A 17,956-nucleotide genomic window follows, 5' to 3' on the forward strand; every position below is an offset into this window, starting at 1 on the left:
CAGCATAATTTTGCTAAATGTGGCTCGGAGCGAGACTTTCTTCTTGGGAAAATAGTGGCTGGTCTCAAGAGCAAAGGGAGGGCAGTGAAAGAAAAGGCAGGGAGGAAAGGAGGGAGGTAGGAAGAAAGAGAGTGGGAAAGAAGAGGGAGATAATAGTGATCCGGAGGAGGGAAACGGAAAGAGAAGACAGACGCACAGAGGGAATGAGGGAGGGACAGAGACAAAAAAGAAATATATTACCACATATGTGAATACTTACCAACTCATATCCTCCGAGTTTCTGAGCAGCTTGAAACATAGTCCAAAGGTTGACTGTGAGAAACAAAAAGCAAACACCTCAGTCACAAATGCAAAGGGGAATATCAGGCAAATACATACATACATACATACATACACACACACACACACACACATATATATATATATATATATATATATATATATATATATATATATATATATATATATATATATATATATATATATATATATATATACACACACACACACAAAGCTGTGGTCCAAAAACAGAACTACGGTTCAAATTATTTCACAAAAATTAAACCCTTATCCTAATTCAAATTTTACCCCATTTATGATATAATATTTTTCAAGGTTTCAAGGTTTTTTTTTAATTTTTGCAAATGTATTAAAAATGAAAAACAAAACAAACAACCAAACAAACAAAACTAATGAACCACATGTACATAAGTATTCACAACCTTTGCCATTAAGCTCATAACTGAGCTCAGTTGCATCCTGTTTCCACTAATCATATTTGAGATGTTTCTACAGGTTAATTTGAGTCCACCTGGGGTAAATTCAGTTGACTGGACAAGATTTGGAAAGGCACACACCTGTCTACATTTAAGGTCCCACAGTTGACAGTGCATGTCAGAGCACAAACCAAGCATGAAGTCAAAGGAATTGTCTGTAGACCTCCGAGACAGGATTGTCTCAAGATACAAATCTGGGGAAGGGTACAGAAACACGTTTACTGCTTTGAAAGTTCCAGGGAGCACAGTGGCCTCCATCATCCATAAATGGGAGAAGTTTGGATTGAAGAGGACTCTTTCTAGAGCTGGCTGCCATCTAAACTGAGCAATCAGAAGAGAAGGGCCTTTCATCAGGGAGGTGACCAAGAACCCGGCGCTCCAGCATTCCGTTGTGGAGAACCTTCCAGAAGGACAACCATCTCTGCAGCAATCCACCAATCTGTACGGTAGAGTGGTCAGACGAAGCCACTCCTTAGAAAAAGGCACATGGCAGCCTGCCTGGAGTTTGCCAAAAGGCACCTGAAGGACTCTCAGACTATGAGAAACAAAATCCTCTGGTTTGATGAGACAAAGACTGAACTCTTTGGCATGAATGCCAGGCGTCATGTTTGGAGGAAACCAGTCACCATCCCTACAGTGAAGCATAGTGGTGGCAGCATCATAAAGTGGGGATATTTTTCAGCGGCAGGAACTGGGAGACTAGTCAGGATCGAGGGAAAAATGAATGTAGCAATGTACAGAGACATCCTGGATGAAAACCTGCTCCAGAGTGCTCTTGACCCTAGACTGGAGCAACGGTTCATCTTTCAGCAGGACAATGACCTTAAGCACACAGCCAAGATATCAAAGGGAGTGGCTTCAGGACAACTCTGTGAATGTCCTTGAGTGTCCCACCCAGAGTCCAGACCTGAATCTGAATGAACATCTCTGGAAAGATTTGAAAATGGCTGTGCTACGACGCTCCCCATCCAACCTGATGGAGCTTGAGAGGTGCTGCAGGAATGGAATGGGAAGGAACAGGAATGGGCCAAAAACTGGCCAAAGATAGGTGCACCAAGCTTGTGACATATTCAAGAAGACATGAGAGGCTGTAATTGCTGCCAAAAGTGCATCGATATTGAGCAAAGGGTATGAATACTTATAGACACGTGATTTCTTTGTTTATTTTTAATACATTTGCAAAAATAATTAAAAAAACTTTGTTCATGTTGTCATTATGTGGGAGCCAAAAACAAAAAGACACATAAGGATGGATGGATGGATGGATGGATGGATGGATGGATGGATGGATGGATGGATGGATGGATGGATGGATGGATGGATGGATGGATGGATAGATAGATAGATAGATAGATAGATAGATAGATAGATAGATAGATAGATAGATAGATAGATAGATAGATAGATAGATAGATAGATAACTGAGTTATACAGACAAAGCGATCGAGAGGTAGAGATCCGTAGACAGAGCAGCAACTATAGAGATAGAGCCTGTAGACTGGCTGTACAAAGCAGCACTTGACGGAAATACAGATGGGGGAAACCGGGGTACAGTGGATCAGAAATGTTGTTTTGTAGCAGCATAAACACATTATGCATAGGTTGAGGTCATTCTATTGTGGATTTAATACAGCAAATTATTGATTATAAGGCTGTGTTATATATGTCTCCCCAAGTATAATTTACAGGTGTTTAAAACTGATTTTAAAATTTTTGATTCACTGTGCCCCAGACACTAATTCACGGGGCACAGTGAATCAACTTACAATATAATGAAAAAACACGTTTATAAAGATTTCTTCAAAATTATTAGATATATGCTGATGTTGATGCATATACAAACTATAATCCAGCAAACCAGCTATGTAATGTGCGAGTGTCTTATATAGTGATATAAGTCCTTTAGAAACTATTATAAATACAACTGTCATAATTTCTGTTCAGATGTGAAATCAGTTGTTTATATACACAGATTATAGAAATAATTCATGGAAAAATAAGTGTATAAGCTTCAACAAGTAATATTTGTCATCCACTTGATACTGGGTGTTGTGTGGGCCGCCAGAAGAGGAGGTACTGCTGGCCCACCACCAGAGGGCGCCCTGCCTGAAGTGCGGGCTTCAGGCACGAGAGGGCGCTGCCGCCACGGACACAGCCGGGAGTGACAGCTGTCACTCATTAATTCCTGACAGCTGTCACTCATTCTTCATCATCTCACTCCATAAAACCCAGACGTCATCTCCACCTCATCGCCGAGATATCGTACTTCTATGGAGGTAATATTCTCTGCCAGCATTCAGTGATTTCCAGAGCTATTGTGTTGCAGCTGTCAACCAGAGGACCGGCGTGGGTCACGACTGTTTCGTCCTTCTTCTCGTCAGATAAGTGGTTAAACAGACGCTGCACGAGTGTGTGTTAAAGGTGGAGGTGGCATTCCTACCGTTGTTGTTACGGGGTGTACACACACCCACACTTGACTGTCTTTGTTCTTCGCCAGCAGTACCAGATCCGACAGTCGGGGACGGTGATCACCTGGGAATTCGGGACTTGGCGGCTCCAGTATTCACCAGGTTCGGTGGCGGTGGAAATCGTGTGGTTCCGGCTCTTCTCAGGACAGACGTCACCTTTGTGGATTGACTGTTATCAGATTCTGAGATTGTCTGTGTATTCGTTGTGCACCTTCACAACATTAAATTGTTACTTTTTGGCTCATCTATTAACCGTTCATTTGCGCCCCCTGTTGTGGGTCCGTGTCACTACACTTTCACAACAGGATATCTCGGCCAGCGTCATGGATCCCAAGGGGCGTCACCCATCTGTTGGACAGCCAATGGAAGAGCAGGGTGCACAGGCGTCTGCAGGAGGCGTGCTCGGTGAGTTGCAGCAAATCCTCACCGCCTTTACCGCTCGGCTGGAATTGATGTCCGAGCAAAACGTCATCCTTAATCGCAGGATTGAGGTTCTCACCGCACAGGTGGAAGCGCGCGATCAGAGCGCTGCTGCGGCTCCTCCTCCTGCCGACCTGGTGCCGGGTATTAACATTCCACTGGTCGTTCAACAAACCCCCCCACCATCCCCTGAAGCATATATAAGTCCCCCTGAGCCGTACGGGGGTTGTGTGGAGACGTGCGCGGACTTTCTGATGCAGTGTTCGCTCGTCTTTGCACAATGACCCGTGATGTACGCGTCTGACGCCAGCAAGGTGGCTTATGTAATTAATTTGCTTCGGGGTAAGGCACGTGCCTGGGCTACGGCGCTCTGGGAACAGAACTCACGGTTGTTATCAGCATACACTGGGTTTATGGGGGAGTTCAGAACAGTGTTTGATCACCCTAACAGAGGAGAGACCGCTTCAACAATGCTGCTGTCAATGCGACAGGGGCGCCGGTGCGCAGCCGAATATGCAGTCGACTTCCGCATTGCGGCTGCAAGGTCCGGCTGGAATAACGTTGCGCTCCGCGCCGCCTTCATAAACGGACTGTCATCGGTCCTGAAGGAGCATCTGGTAGCTAAGGAAGAACCGCGGGATTTAGATGGGCTTATCGATCTCGTTATACGGTTAGACAATCGGTTGGAGGAGCGCCGTCGGGAGCAAGGTGAAGGACGTGGCTGGATACGCGCCGTCCCTCTCCCTTCCGTGTTCGAAAAGGGGCCACCCTCCCCATGCTCCACAGCCGCAGCGCTCCGTGGGGCAACAGCTCCCCCTGCTGACGTTGTTAGGGAAACGCACAGGGCCAAAATGAGGAGGCTGGTCCGCGGGGAGTGTTTTCTCTGCAGCTCAAAGGAGCACATACAGAAAAACTGCCCCAAACGGCCAGAACGACAACAACCGCCCTTAGAGACTGGGCTATGGGGGGGTCATAACATTCACGTGGGACACACACAGATTGCCACACGACTCCCAGTTACAATCCTGAGCAGGGATTTAACCCTTCAAGCCCCAGCACTGGTGGACACGGGGTCAGAAGGGAATCTGCTAGACAGCAGATGGGTAAGGGAGGTAGGGCTCCCTCTGGTGGCGCTTCCTTCGCCATTGCAGGTGCGGGCACTAGATGGCACCCTCCTCCCTTTAATCACACACAAGACACAACCAGTAACTCTGGTGGTGTCTGGAAACCATCGGGAGGAGATTGAGTTTTTTGTAACTCCTTCTACCTCCCGCGTGATTTTGGGCTTCCCCTGGATGTTGAAACACAATCCCCGGATTGATTGGCCGTCTGGGGTAGTGGTTCAGTGGAGCGAAACCTGCCATCGGGTGTGTTTAGGATCCTCGGTTCCTCCCGGTTTGCATGCTAAGGAGGAGGTCAAAGCCCCTCCCAATCTGACGGCGGTGCCGGTTGAGTACCACGATCTTGCTGACGTCTTCAGCAAGGATCTGGCACTCACCATTCCCCCGCACCGTCCGTACGATTGTGCCATTGATTTGGTTCCAGGCGTTGAGTTCCCGTCCAGCAGGCTGTACAACCTCTCATGACCTGAGCGCGAATCAATGGAGACCTACATCCGGGACTCATTAGCTGCCGGGCTGATCCGGAACTCCACCTCCCCGATGGGTGCAGGTTTCTTTTTTGTGGGCAAGAAAGATGGCGGACTCCGTCCATGCATTGATTACAGGGGCTGAATGAGATTACGGTTCGCAACCGATACCCGTTGCCATTGTTAGATTCCGTGTTCACCCCCCTGCATGGAGCCAAAATCTTTACTAAGCTGGATCTTAGAAATGCGTATCACCTGGTTCGGATCCGGAAGGGAGACGAATGGAAGACGGCATTTAACACCCCGTTAGGTCACTTTGAGTACCTGGTCATGCCGTTCGGCCTCACCAACGCCCCCGCGACATTCCAAGCCTTGGTTAACGACGTCTTGCGGGACTTCCTGCACCGATTCGTCTTCGTATATCTGGACGATATTCTCATCTTTTCTCCGGATCCTGAGACCCGTGTCCAGCATGTACGTCAGGTCCTGCAGCAGTTGTTAGAGAACCGACTGTTTGTGAAGGGCGAGAAGTGCGAGTTTCACCGCACGTCTTTGTCCTTCCTGGGGTTTATCATCTCCTCTAACTCCGTCGCCCCTGATCCGGCCAAGGTTGCGGCGGTGAGAGATTGGCCCCAACCAACAAGCCGTAGGAAGCTGCAACAGTTCCTCGGCTTCTCTAATTTCTATAGGAGTGAAGCCGGGAGTTGGAGCTTCACTGCGGATCCACCCAGTCTTTCATGTGTCCAGAATCAAGCCTCAACTCAAGCACACAGCCAAGATATCAAAGGGAGTGGCTTCAGGACAACTCTGTGAATGTCCTTGAGTGTCCCACCCAGAGTCCAGACCTGAAGCCTGAGCCTGGTTCTGCTGGAGGTTTCTTCCTGTTAAAAGGGAGTTTTTCCTTCCCACTGTAGCCAAGTGCTTGCTCACAGGGGGTCGTTTTGACCGTTGGGGTTTTACATAATTATTGTATGGCCTTGCCTTACAATATAAAGCGCCTTGGGGCAACTGTTTGTTGTGATTTGGCGCTATATAAAAAAAACTGATTGATTGATTGATTGAATCTGAATGAACATCTCTGGAAAGATTTGAAAATGGCTGTGCTACGACGCTCCCCATCCAACCTGATGGAGCTTGAGAGGTGCTGCAGGAATGGAATGGGAAGGAACAGGAATGGGCCAAAAACTGGCCAAAGATAGGTGCACCAAGCTTGTGACATATTCAAGAAGACATGAGAGGCTGTAATTGCTGCCAAAAGTGCATCGATATTGAGCAAAGGGTATGAATACTTATAGACACGTGATTTCTTTGTTTATTTTTAATACATTTGCAAAAATAATTAAAAAAACTTTGTTCATGTTGTCATTATGTGGGAGCCAAAAACAAAAAGACACATAAGGATGGATGGATGGATGGATGGATGGATGGATGGATGGATGGATGGATGGATGGATGGATGGATGGATGGATGGATGGATGGATAGATAGATAGATAGATAGATAGATAGATAGATAGATAGATAGATAGATAGATAGATAGATAGATAGATAGATAGATAGATAGATAGATAGATAGATAGATAGATAGATAGACAGATAACTGAGTTATACAGACAAAGCGATCGAGAGGTAGAGATCCGTAGACAGAGCAGCAACTATAGAGATAGAGCCTGTAGACTGGCTGTACAAAGCAGCACTTGACGGAAATACAGATGGGGGAAACCGGGGTACAGTGGATCAGAAATGTTGTTTTGTAGCAGCATAAACACATTATGCATAGGTTGAGGTCATTCTATTGTGGATTTAATACAGCAAATTATTGATTATAAGGCTGTGTTATATATGTAATATATGTAATATTCTCTGCCAGCATTCAGTGATTTCCAGAGCTATTGTGTTGCAGCTGTCAACCAGAGGACCGGCGTGGGTCACGACTGTTTCGTCCTTCGTCTCGTCAGATAAGTGGTTAAACAGACGCTCACACGAGTGTGTGTTAAAGGTGGAGGTGGCATTCCCACCGTTGTTGTTACGGGGTGTACACACACCCACACTTGACTGTCTTTGTTCTTCGCCAGCAGTACCAGATCCGACAGTCGGGGACGATGATCACCTGGGAATTCGGGACTTGGCGGCTCCAGTATTCACCAGGTTCGGTGGCGGCGGAAATCGTGTGGTTCCGGCTCTTCTCAGGACAGACGTCTTCCATCCTCGAGCCTGCCCACACGTCACCTTTGTGGATTGACTGTTATCAGATTCTGAGATTGTCTGTGTATTCGTTGTGCACCTTCACAACATTAAATTGTTACTTTTAGGCTCATCTATTGACCGTTCATTTGCGCCCCCTGTTGTGGGTCCGTGTCACTACACTTTCACAACACTGGGGCTTAGTAAATCACTTTCTAGACTGATTTACTGTGCCCCAATTCACTGTGCCCTGGGTGCATGTGACACACATGAGTCATGTTATCAAATAGCTGATAGTCTGGAGAAGATATAACACATGCTCATCAGTTGGACAGGGTAGTCTTCTAACTAACAACAATGTTTTTGGGCCACCTTTCTGCTGTTGTGAGAAATAAATACAATGACATCCACAAAATTTACTTTTGATAGGAAAAAACTGACTTCACTTGCCAATTTTTTAACCCTTAATGTATCCAAAAACAAAACACTAATTTAAAGGGGGATGTCTTTATGCATAAAAATAGTGCATAACTGCTGCAAATATATATGTAATTCTGCAGCTATAGCTACTGATTCACTGTGCCCTGGTTTCCCCTACAGACAGACATGCTAATGGAACAGGTCAACATCTTGACAAACGTAATGATTCCATATTCCTGGCAGCTTGAAAACAGGCTCTTTATCATTTCCTCACAAAGCAGTTCTGCACTTCACCTGAAGAGATGCAAACGAATATTGAATAGTTGCACAATTGTTGCTCTGTGATAAAACATAGCATATGTTTAATCCTGACAAAGAGATTTGTCAATGCTCAGATATGAGCTGCACATATAAATGAAAAGATTACAGACATGAAATGCTTGGCAAATGTACTCAAACTTCTGTTTGAACTAATGCAAATTAATTTGCCTTGATTTGCCAGTGCAAATACCATATGACAAGCCATATCAAAACACAAGGTCTAAAAATAGTTACATAAGTGATCAGAAGGGCTTCAAATGCACGTCTGTAATAAAAATTTTCTCCCCCACAAGCAAAAGAAGCAGAAGTTCATTGGGGGAATTTCTGTAGCAATGACATTTGTATTTGCTTTCTGTAACATCATTGTTTAACATTTTTAAATGAAGGCATATAAATAAGAAAAGGACGCCTCGCCTGGGGAGAAATCCATCAAAATTCAATCTGTGCGTACACAAAGCCTTGCATTTGTCAAAATGACATTTTCCTATCTCCGCATTTGACAGCATTGATTTTTTTTTTCCTTCCCTCCTCTCTGCGACCGTTGTCAATGCACGGGTGGAATAACAAAGGGAGCTGGGTAGGTTTTTCTGTTTGAACTGAGCACTCCGGTGTATTGTGTTTTCTGACTGTATAAACAAAAAGATGGTCTATTTAACAGGCTTGTTATGCATCGACTGTAATTACCACAATAGCACACGGGACTGGGATGAGCAGAAAAGATAAAGGAAATGAGAGAATATGCCTATTCTTACATGTCTTGTCATCAGCAATTTATTTTCTTAATTCTCCTCTATTTGGCAGGGGCAATTATCACTGAGATAAGGATGACAAAACAGAAACACAATGCAGCCTCACTGACACACCGATGGCATGGCAATTAGACAACAAGGCTGAAAGAGGGAGACAAATTGGAACTGATGTTCACAATCACATGCTGATGCACAAGCACTGAAGCACACATGCGGCGGTAATAACCACTCACACACACACGCACCCACACAGAATTACCATTCCCTTCTAATCTTTTACATCAAGGGCATTCACAATATACAAAGTACACACGACTACTGCTGTTCTATTCCTCCTCAGCCGCTCCATCAACTCCCATTTCTTTCAACACATTTACTGCACCCATTCAATTTCACTGGCAGCAGCTGTAGAGCAAAGTCAATATTAACCAAGCGATAAAAAAATGAGAGTGCGGCAACTTGCATAAATAAACTTCAGCTGCAGTTTTCCTCCTCAAATGTAATGCCCCTAAAATGTAACAGCCAACTATTTTATGTCATTTCCTGTGACTCAGATGCTGGTGAGAAAGGATTTACTGAAGAACTTTAGAGAGAGTCAGCTACAGTGCACCCGGAAAGTATTCACAGCACTTCACTTTTTCCACATTTTGTTATGTTACAGCCTTATTCCAAAATGCATGAAATTATTTTTTTCCTCAAAATGCTACCTACACACAATACCCCGTAATGACAATGTGAAAAACGTTTTGTTGTTTTTTTTTAGATTTTTGCAAATTTATATATATAAAAAAAAAAAAGAAGTCACATGTACTTAAGTATTCACAGCATTTGTCATGAAGCTCATAATTGAGCTCAGGTGCATCTTGTTTCTACTGATCATCCTTGAGATGTTTCTACAGCTTATTTAGAGTCCTCAGTTGACTGGACATGATTTCACAAGGCACACACCTGTCTACATATAAGGTCCCACAGTTGGCAGTGCATGTCAGAGCACAAACCAAGTATGAAGTCAAAGGAATTGTCTGTAGACATCTGAGACAGGATTGTCTCGAGGCACAAATCTGGGGAAGGGTACAGAAACAGTTCTGCTACACTGAAGGTCCCAATGAGCACAGTGGCCTCCATCAGCCGGAAATGAAAAAAGTTTACATCCACCAGGACTCTTCCTAGAGCTGGCCACCCATCTAAACTTAGCGATTGGGGTAGAAGGGCCTTAGTCAGTGAGGTGACCAAGAACCCGATGGTCACTCTGTCAGAGCTCCAGCATTCCTCTCTGGAGAGAGGAGAACCTCCCAGAAGGACAACCATTTCTGCAGCAATTCACCAATCAGGCTGTATGGTAGAGTGGCCAGACGGAAGCCACTCCTCAGTAAAAGGCACATGGCAGCCCACCTGGAGTTTGCCAAAAGGCACCTGAAGGACTCTCAGACCATGAGAAACAAAATTCTTTGGTCTGATGAGACAAAGGTAAAGGCTGTGGTTACTTACAGTGAGGAAAATAAGTATTTGATTTTGCAAGTTCTCCCACTTAGAAATCATGGAGGGGTCTGAAATTTTCATCTTATGTGCATGTCCACTGTGAGAGACATAATCTAAAAAAAAAAAAAAAGAAAAAATCCAGAAATCAAAATGTATGATTTTTTTAAATAATTTATTTGTATGTTACTGCTGCAAATAAGTATTTGAACACCTGTGAAAATCAATGTTAATATTTGGTACAGTATCCTTTGTTTGCAATTACAGAGGTCAAACATTTCTTGCAGTTTTTCACCAGGTTTGCACACACTGCAGCAGGGATTTTGATCCACTCCTCCATACAGATTTTCTCCAAATCTTTCAGGTTTGGAGTTTCAGCTCCCTCCAAAGATTTTCTATTGAGTACAGGTCTGGAGACTGGCCAGGCCACTCCAGGACCTTGAAATGCTTCTTACAGAGCCCCTCCTTAGTTGCCCTGGCTGTGTGTTTGGGTCATTGTCATGCTGGAAGAACCAGCCATGACCCATCTTCAATGCTCTTATTGAGGGAAGGAAGTTGTTTACCAAAATCTCGCAATACATGACCCCATCCACCCTCCCTTCAATACGGTGCAGTCATCCTGTCCCCTTTGCAGAAGAGCACCCCCAGAGTATGATGTTTCCACCCCCATGCTTCATGGTTGAGATGGTTTTCTTGGGGTTGTTCTCATCCTCTAAACATGGTAAGTGGAGTTGATTCCAAAAAGCTCTATTCTGGTCTCATCTGACCACATGACCTTCCCCCATGCCTTCTCTGGATCATCCAGATGGTCACTGGTGAACTTCAAATGGGCCTGGACATGTGCTGGCTTGAGCAGGCGGACCTTGCTGCCCTGCAGGATTTTAAACCATGATAGCATCATGTGTTACTAATGTAATCTTTGTGACTGTGGTCCGGGCTCTCTTCAGGTCATTGACCAGGTTCTCCTGTGTTGTTCTGAGCTTTCTCAGAATCATCCTTACCCCACAAAGTGAGATCTTGTATGGAATCCCAGACCAAGGGAGATTGACAGTCATCTTGTGTTTCTTTCACTTTCTAATAAATAATCATAACAGTTGTTGTCTTCTACCAAGCTGCTTGCCTGTTGTCCTGTAGTCCATCCCAGCCTTGTGCAGGTCTTCAGTTTTGTCCCTGGTGTCCTTAGACAGCTCTTTGGTCTTGGCTACGGTGGACAGGTTGGAGTGTGATTGACTGAGTGTGTGAACAGGTGTCTTTTATACAGGTAACAAGTTCAAACAAGTGCAATTAATAAAGGTAAAGAGTGCAGAATAAGAGGGCTTCTTAAAGAAAAATTAACAGGTCTGTGTGAGCCAGAATTCTTGCTGGTTGGAAGGTGTTCAAATACTTATTTGCAGCAGTAACATACAAATAAATTATTAAAAAATCATACATTGTGATTTCCGGATTTTTTTTTTTTAGATTATGTCTCTCACAGTGGACATGCACCTAAGATGAAAGTTTCAGACCCCTCCGTGATTTCTAAGTGGGAGAACTTGCAAAATTGCAGGGTGTTCAAATACTTATTTTCCTCACTGTATGTACATGTGATTTCTGAGTTTTTATATATATATATAAATTTGGAAAAATCTGAAAAAAAACTTGTTCACATTGTCATTATGGGGTGTTGTGTGTAGAATTTTGAGGAAAAAAAATAATTTTATTCTTTTTGGAATAAGGCTGTAACATAAAAAATGTGGAAAAGTGAAGCATTGTGAATACTTTCCGGATGCACTGTGTGTGTGTGTATATATATATATATATATATATATATATATATATATATATATATATATATATATATATAGGTGCCAAAGGTATAAAGACCAAACACTAAAGAACAGGTCAGTCAACAGAGGTGAGCTGCACATGAAATATGGTTCTGTGGAAATTAATTCTTCTTAGGAAGTGTGGAACTGTTATGAGTCACCTCGTCTCAGTGACTCATGTTAGTGGAAACAAAATAACACAACGGTATCCAAGTGTTAGTGGTTAATTAAGCTTATATGGCTGAGAGGACATTCAAGTGGCTAAATTCAATTCAGCATTTAAAAGGAAACCAGCAATGTTTTCTGTGACATACTGAGCAGATTTGGCAAATATGATCATGTTTCGTGTTCATGAAATAAAAAAACAAAAACAAATGCTGTGCTCGAATGTACTCATAACTCAGAAAAACCTAGCTGCAACTCAGAAGAGTGCAACAGAATGGACATTCAAGTCAGAATTCCAAGTCGGAAACTCGGGCAGGATCAGTGAAGAGAGCGCTCACTGATCTGATGTCACAGTAAGGTGGTGGCGCAAGCAGTGAGCAGCAGACAGAACTAGCTGATTACCTGCCCCAGGGCAGGTTCTGAAATTAAAACTTCACCTTCACCAAGCCCGGATTCCAGAGAACTAGGGTGTGATTAAACCTGCTTCAAGAAGAGATAGCTGCATTACTGCAACTACTACTAAAGTGTCCAATAGCCTATGTCACTCCCAGTATATCAAAGTATATGTGTGCCAAGTTTGGCTCAATTCCGAGGTGCCATTTGAACAGAAGAGGGACATACGAGGTCTGTCCAAAAAGTAACAGACCTTTTTATTTTTTTCAAAAACTATATGGATTTGAATCACGTGTGATTGCATCAGCCAAGCTTGAACCTTCGTGCGCATGCATGAGTTTTTTCACGCCTGTCGGTTGCGTCATTCGCCTGTGAGCAGGCTTTGAGTGAGCAGTGGTCCACCCCCTCGTCGGATTTTCATTGTCAGGGAAATGGTAGAGCGACTGCCGCTTTGCTCCATGAAATTTTTTTCAGAAACTGTTAGAGACAGCCAGTTGGAAACCATTCGAAAGATTCAGATGGCTTTCGGTGAAGATTCTGTCGGCGTCACACAGATTAAGGAGTGTTAAAACCTTTTTAAAGACAGCCCACAGCGGCGGAGGGCATGCGGCGCACCGAGCGGCCATCGACAGGCTGGACCGACCAGATCATTTCCAAACTGAACACTGTGTTGATCCGGGACATCGTGTGACTACCACAGAAATGGCAACAGAGCTGGACATAGCACTTTTGCGGCACATTCCACTGTTACAGGAGATTTTGTAATGAAAGACGTGCGGAGGATTTCGCGCGTTGGCACGGAGCCGCTCATGGCGCACAACAAAAAAAAAACACCTCCGTGTTGGAAGTCTCATAGGACATGTTGTGGCATGTCCAGCTGTTACACAACTTCTCGGATACTCACTTGACTGAAAAGCCATCGAAAGCCGTCTGAATCTTCTGAATGGTTTCCAACACGGAGGTGTTTTTTTTTTTGTTGCGCGCCATGAGCGGCTCCGTGCCGACGCGCGAAATCCTCCGCACGTCTTTCATTACAAAATCTCATGTAACAGTGGAATGTGCCGCAAAAGTGCTATGTCCAGCTCTCTTGCCATTTCTGTGGTAGTCACACGATGTCCCGGATCAACACAGCGTTCAGTTTGGAAATGATCTGGTCGTTCCAGCCTGTCGATGGCCGCTCAGTGCACCACGCACCCTCCGCCGCTGTGGGCCGTCTTTAAAAATGTTTTAACACTCCTTAATCCATGTGACGCCGACAGAATCTTCACTGAAATCCATCTGAATCTTTCGAATGGTTTCCAACTGGCTGTCTCTAACAGTTTCTGAAAAAAATTTCATGGAGCAAAGCGGCAGTCGCTCTGCCATTTCCCTGACAATGAAAATCCAACGAGGGGGTGGACCAGTGCTCACTCAAAGCCTACCTACAGGCGAATGACGCAACCGACAGGCATGAAAAAACTCACGCATGTGCACGAAGGTTCAAGCTTGGCTGATGCAATCACACGTGATTCAAATCCATATAGTTTTTGAAAAAAATAAAAAGGTCCGTTACTTTTTGGACAGACCTCGTATACACACACACACACACACACACACCATTTAAAAAAACTATTCACACCAATGCTCTATAAGATACTGTGTTATGCGTAGAAAAGTGGATTAGCTGGATACTGAAAAGGGTACACTAACAAAACGCGGTGAACCAGTCAACCACCTGTTGCTTTGTTACATGCCAGAGAACTTCATAAAAAGACTATTACTCCAACAAAACTAAAATAACATCATTTCTATTCCCATGACAGCAACTGTGTTCTTTGATCTCTTAATACATTTGTGCAGCCTTTAAAGAGAAGAAAGTAAACATGTTGCCTGATTGCATCTAAGGTTTTTTTTTTGTATTAATTATAATGTGTTTTTCTTTTCTTTTTTCTCCTTCTTCTTTACATGTGCTGATGTGTGCTCACTGCCAAGGACGAAGTTTAAACAGCATGATTTCACCACTTAATGAGGCCTTGCTTATGATGTGTCTGCTTTTTAGATTCAAAGCATGTAGTGCATGTAAAACAGTTGGCATGCGGATCTCAATTTTATTCCCAGCTCAAACCGAGCAAATGTCAAGTTAAAGTAATGTGTGTTGGGTATAATACTCTTTCTTTACCCCTACCCCCCCCTTTCTGTCTCTCTCAACCACACTGACCTATTTAAGTAACAACATGTCGGCAGTTGAGATGACAGGATTGTCAAAATACTACAGCGAGGTTAGCGGAGCCGAGGCGACCACAGCTTATGTTCATGTAACAGTCAGCCGTAATGACTTTTAGTACGTCGTATTCTGTCACACTCAAACACAATGGACCGCTCTCCTCTTCCACTCACATGCTGATTTTGACATCTAATGGCTAAATCTCACTTGCCCCATTTGAAGCAACTCCAGCGGAACGTGAATTTGATTTTCCTCCACGATTAAAGGTGTGGAGAAGAAGTTCATTTGGAAAGCTCACAGTTTGTGAGAGGACAGGCTTCACATCAAATGGGTAAATCAAACACGTGTTTCAGTTTTGGCAGACAGCAGCATGTCCTAGGTGTGCGCTTCTTCCTTTCTTCAACGGCGCACCAAGTGCAAACTAAGCATCCGACCTATATTAGAAATCTTTCATCTCCAGCAGGCGTGTTACTCATACATGTGATGTGTTAGAGGACATTTTAGGCCTTTGCAGAACCTCCCTAGATATTATCTCCTTATATAAAAGCAAACCAAAATGTTTCCCGACAGGGATTCTGTGAAACAGCCGTATCACTCCCTTAGAAAACAATATCATGCATATCAAGATACATGGGCTGTGAAACAAGTTTTTACTATGGAGCAATTTGATTTCGTGCAACACAATGTAATCCAATACAATTCTTTATTTAATGTAGACATTCATTTTCCATGATAAATTAGAAAAAGACAAAAGTGGCATTGCTGACCTGCAAATTAATATATCATAAAAACCCACAGACCTTCTTTAGTTTTTTCCACTATGCTGCAGTACAACATGCAGTAGACGTGTGCGTATATTTACTGGACAAATCCTGTGTGACGTCACCTACAGGTTTTCTATGGAGTCCAAGAATATGAAGACCATATCTGGGCATTGCCATGTTGGCAGTAGTGGTAACGTTGATTCCCAATGAACTCATTAACGCATGAAAGGGTGGCGCATGGGTGGCTCAGTGTGTGTGTGATGAAAGAACTCAGAACATGCTCCTATCTCCTAAGCTCCTACGCTAACAGGCTAACCTTGGGTTTGGGTGTCTATTAAATCATATTTTTGGGGACTGTGCGGCAGTTCTCATAATGATTTGCTTTGGTGTGGACATTAAAAGTTATGAGCCGCTTATTTTCTCAGTAACTGTGCATTAATGGGGCTTAAAAGATCATGCTACCAGTTAGCTGCTAAAACTGGTAATACCTTTAGCGCACAGCATTAAATACAGTGAGAATTTCACTCAACGGGAAAATTGCAGCAGGGAGGTCTCAGATGATCCATTAGACGTTTCACCATGCAACAATCCATATTATTCCAGGTCTTCCAGCTAGCAGCTGCTGCCTGTGCCCTCTGAGGTAACTAATGTTCTGAGAGATGGCTACACTGGGCTCAGCTGCATCACTCAAAGTGGCCACGTGCACAATTATACAGAACTTTATGGCTTAAAACATCTCAAACTAAGAATTCAGGGAAAAAATTCAACTCCTGCACAGTTGTCATCGAGGACGAAACTACAGTTGTGCTGAAAGTTTTACCCTGGCAGAATTTTTTTTATTTTTTGGCCATTTTTCAGAGAAATGGTGGTAACCAAGTGGTTAGGGTGCTTGGTTTCAGTGCAGAAGGTTCCTGGTTCAAATTTCACCACTGCCGCTTTCTCCACATAACGTGGAGTTGCATCAGGAAGAGCATCTGGCGTAAAACGTGCCAATTCAACATGCAGTGGTGAACCTGAATTAAAAAAAATGGGAGCAGCCGAAGAGACTTACTATGAATGATAACACAAAAACTTTTTTTACCTCATGGTTAGCGGTTGTGTGAAACCGTTTATTATCAAACAGCTGTGTTTACTCCTTTTAAATCATAATGATGAAAGAAACTAACCAAATGACCCTGATGAAAAGTTTACATACCCTGTTGATTTTGACAGAAATGGGTTTGAATGGCTACAAAAGATAACCATCCTCACCTGTGATCTGTTTGCTTGTAATCTGTGTGTGTGTGTGTGTGTGTGTGTGTGTGTGTGTGTGTGTGTGTGTGTACACACACACACACACACACACACACACACACACACACACACACACACGTATACAAGGTCATTGACAGACCCTTGCATCTTTCATCCAGTGCTGCACTGATGTTTCTGGCTTCTGAGTCATAGGGAAAACAATAGAATTGTCAAAGGAAATCAATCAATCAATCAACTTTTTTCTTATATAGCGCCAAATCACAACAAACAGTTGCCCCAAGGCGCTCCAAGGGACTGAGAATACCAATCAGCAGTGTTCAAACTCTAATTAAGAAGTGAAAAATGGGGGATTCTGTTGAAACCAAACCACGATCAGGTAGACCAACAAAAATTTCAACAACTGCCAGGAAAATTGTTCAGGGTGCAAAGAAAAACCCAAAATATCTTCATCTTAAATACAGGACTCTCTGAAAAAAAGTGGTGTGGCTGTTTCAAGATGCACAATGAGGAGGCACTTGAAAAATGGGGTGCATGGTCGAGTTGCCAGAAGAGCAATTACTACACAAATGCCACAAAGTATCCCACTTACAATACAACAAACAGCACAGAGAACAAAGTCATTTGGAGTGATGAGACCAAAATGTGTTGTGAAAGTGTTGGAACACGGACCCACAACAGGGGGCGCAAATGAACGGACAATGGAGGAGTCAAATAACACTGTTTTTACTGTTGTGAAACAGGCACAACAAACACAGCCGATTACAATATTGAAATTGAGTCCAATTACAACGGTGTCGTGTGGGCAGGCTCGACGATAGGAGACGCCTGTCCAAGTCGAACCGGAACCAACCCGATTTCCTCTGCCACCGAACCCCGGGAATACTGGAGCCGCCAAGTCCCGAACTCCCAGGTGGCCACTGCCTCCGCTCGTCGGATCCGGTACTGCTGGCAAGGAACAGAAACAGTCAGG

At 43.8% G+C, this 17,956-nt stretch overlaps 1 protein-coding gene across 2 annotated transcripts in view; it reads right to left on the minus strand.

Moving 5' to 3' along the window:
* arid5b (AT-rich interaction domain 5B) overlaps positions 1-17,956 on the minus strand; it is a 230,280-nt gene that overhangs the window by 26,153 nt on the left and 186,171 nt on the right. For both annotated transcript variants that reach the window (XM_034185396.1, XM_034185395.1), the window contains exon 7: positions 260-312. In XM_034185396.1, coding sequence (XP_034041287.1) covers positions 260-312 — 53 coding nt within the window. The remainder of the gene's footprint in view (positions 1-259; positions 313-17,956) is intronic.

This window comes from Thalassophryne amazonica, chromosome 13 (assembly GCF_902500255.1).
Source record: "Thalassophryne amazonica chromosome 13, fThaAma1.1, whole genome shotgun sequence".
NCBI classification, from domain to species: Eukaryota; Metazoa; Chordata; class Actinopteri; order Batrachoidiformes; family Batrachoididae; genus Thalassophryne; species Thalassophryne amazonica.